The sequence below is a fragment of the Gekko japonicus genome, unplaced genomic scaffold (assembly GCF_001447785.1).
Source record: "Gekko japonicus isolate JY-2015 unplaced genomic scaffold, Gekko_japonicus_V1.1 scaffold7651, whole genome shotgun sequence".
Lineage (NCBI taxonomy): Eukaryota > Metazoa > Chordata > Lepidosauria > Squamata > Gekkonidae > Gekko > Gekko japonicus.
The window spans coordinates 7,421-9,991 of record NW_015168902.1 but is presented as its reverse complement, the minus strand read 5'-3'; the positions used below and the strand labels follow the sequence as shown (position 1 = coordinate 9,991).

At 48.1% G+C, this 2,571-nt stretch overlaps 1 protein-coding gene across 1 annotated transcript; it reads right to left on the bottom strand.

Annotated features, from left to right (window-relative positions):
• Nucleotides 1-737: 737 nt before the first annotated feature.
• On the bottom strand, nucleotides 738-2,045 carry ABHD13 (abhydrolase domain containing 13). The gene has a single exon (XM_015415778.1). The coding sequence runs from the start codon at nucleotides 2,018-2,020 to the stop codon at nucleotides 1,004-1,006; it is 1,017 nt and encodes a 338-aa protein (XP_015271264.1). The 5' UTR covers nucleotides 2,021-2,045; the 3' UTR covers nucleotides 738-1,003.
• Between the last annotated feature and the right edge of the window lie 526 nt (nucleotides 2,046-2,571).

Genomic DNA, 2,571 nt, shown 5'->3' with positions numbered 1-2,571 from the left:
TAGCACAGCACCTGGAGGACGATGAATTACAATGAATGCTTTGTTGGGCTTCTCTCCAGCTTCCGTCCTTTTAAACTCAAACACATGAGCTTCACCATGCCTCACAAGCTCCCCAAGTATGTAGCAACCCCTAGCTTGCCTGTGCAAATTTTCCCATTTCTCTCCCCTACAAACAGGTACGGGACCAAGCAAGCCAGCAGCTCAGGTTGGGGTGGGAAGGAGAGCGACTGGGAATCCACCCTACCTTGACACTATAAATGCTTAAGGACTTAAGCAGGCCAATTTCCCACAACTCCCTGCCCTCTCCCTCACTCACTCTCAAAAATGCAAAGGCAGTGGCACATTCAGTCATAAAACAGGCCGGGGGTGGGTGGGGAGAATGCCCTTTTGTCTATAAAGTAGCACTTGATTGGCTCCCCCACCACCAGGTATATAGAAGCTTCTCCCTTACACCTGCCCCATCTCACTTGCCTTCATGAGAAGCACTCAGCCATCAAATTTGCTTCTAGAAGGAATGATGGCGATGATGAAGAATAGATCCGCTGGTGCTATTTACAGTGTTAAGCCCCACTGCACAGCCTCAAGTCATGCATCACGCAGGAATTGCAGGGCTCTGCCATGCGCACCCGAGCACTAGCTGCACCATGTGTTTTGCTAACCCTTCACGGGGCCAAAGCAAATACTGTGCCCCAACCGCTTTGTTGTCCCCTTAAAACCCGACATAACATAAAGCTAAGCAACACATTTATTAATGTGCCTGGGTCTAAGAAACGGGAGATTCGCTCGACCAAAAAGCAGACTGCGCTCATTCACTTGCGGCTGAGTGTAAAAACTACCTGGGTCGCACGGTATTAGACCTCTCCGTGTTTAATTTCACTCTCGAGATAGGTACAGACATAATACACATTGAAAAATGGACATCCTTCACCACTTTTTTTTGCACAAAATCCAGGTACAGTGCAGTTTTCTCTCGGGGGGGGGGGAAACGAGACTGGAATCATAGTTATATTATCGTTACATTAGACGACATTTTCGTCATTTCTTCGGGAGAGTGACTCTTCATCACTTCCTTGATAAACTGTTCGAGCGCCGTGAAATAGCCCTGGCACTGCCAAGTGTCATTGTGAGTGCCGTCCGGGAATATTGCCAATCTTTTAGTCCGGGCGGGGGAAAGTTCATAAAGCTGCTTCATCATGACGGGCGGGATCAGCTGGTCGGAGAGCCCGGAGATGAAAAGGGAAGGCATTCTGCACTGGGAGATCTTCCGGTAGGACAGGAACTTGTTTTTATAGCACCACAGGGGGAGGTACCTCATGGGGAAGAAAGAAAAGAGAGTGCTGGCCATGTGCGGGATGCTGAGGAACGTGTTCTCCACCATGATGGCGGAAATCCGGTGAGAGTTCTCGGACGCCAAGCGGACGGCGACCGCTCCCCCCAAGGAACGCCCAAAGAGGAAGATCTTGGTCTTATCGAGGTCAGACCGAGTCATGACGTACTCCAGCACGGCCTCGGAATCTAAATAGATGCCTTCCTCGCTCGCTTCCCCTTCGCTCTTGCCGTAGCCCCGATAGTCGACCAGCAGCAAGTTTATTTTGAGGTTCACCAGCATCAGCAACGCGTTGGGCAGTCTGTGGCCGATGTTCCCGGCGTTCCCGTGAAAGTAAATGACGGTTGGCGAGAAGGTGGGATTGTCCCCCGTGAACCGGAGGAGGATGAGATTGAGCAGCACGCCGTCTTTGGTTCGGATGAAGATGTTCTCGTGCGGGATGCCGGTCGGCATGGGGACGTAAAGCCGCGACGAGGAAGGCTGCTCGGGGAAGTAAAGCAGCACATCCTGGAACTTGTACAGTATACCTGCTATGGACAGAAATATTAATAGAGGTAATATCATGCCTCCATATAAGTGAAACGTTACTATCAGAGGCAGGAGAGAAATACGGCAGAGACCCCAGGACCACGACACCAGGGCTAGCAGCCACTTCTCAACGAAAGTCCAAAGCATCCATGATCTTTCCATCATAGTAGCCAACTAATCTTCAGTCCATATGAATCCTGAAAAGGGAAGAGACAGTTGAGTTAATCTCAGAAAATAGTGACTCTTTAATTTGCACAGCAAAATGGATAATGGTTCTGTGGCGTCCTTGCTTATAGGGGAGACGGTTTTACCTTTAAACCAACCTCTGTGTATATAAACACAGTTCTGCTGCCACCAGGAATTAAAAATTCCAAATCTCTCTCTTTTGGTAGAATGACCTAGGGTCTGGGCATTTCAGAGGACTATGTGGCCCTGAGGAAGGACTAGTCTGATTTTTGTGATAAATTTAAACAAAAAATTGATTTATTTAATAAAGAACAAAACAGGTTTCTGGTTAATTTGAACTGTTGCTGATGAAAGGAACTTGTAAATATAACTGGCAAAGCTTGGTGTCACAAACACTCTCTCAAATTCCCAAAACTCGACTGACAGGCGTAGAAACTCAGCCTAATCTCTCTCTCTCATATGTATAGCCACACAGGCTGAACTCTTTATTCACACAGAATAGACTCAAAAACTCCCATAGTCACACAGAC

Coding starts and splice junctions, on each gene's coding strand:
- ABHD13 (XM_015415778.1), bottom strand. CDS start 2,020: ATGATGGAAAGATCATGGATGCTTTGGACTTTCGTTGAGAAGTGGCTG.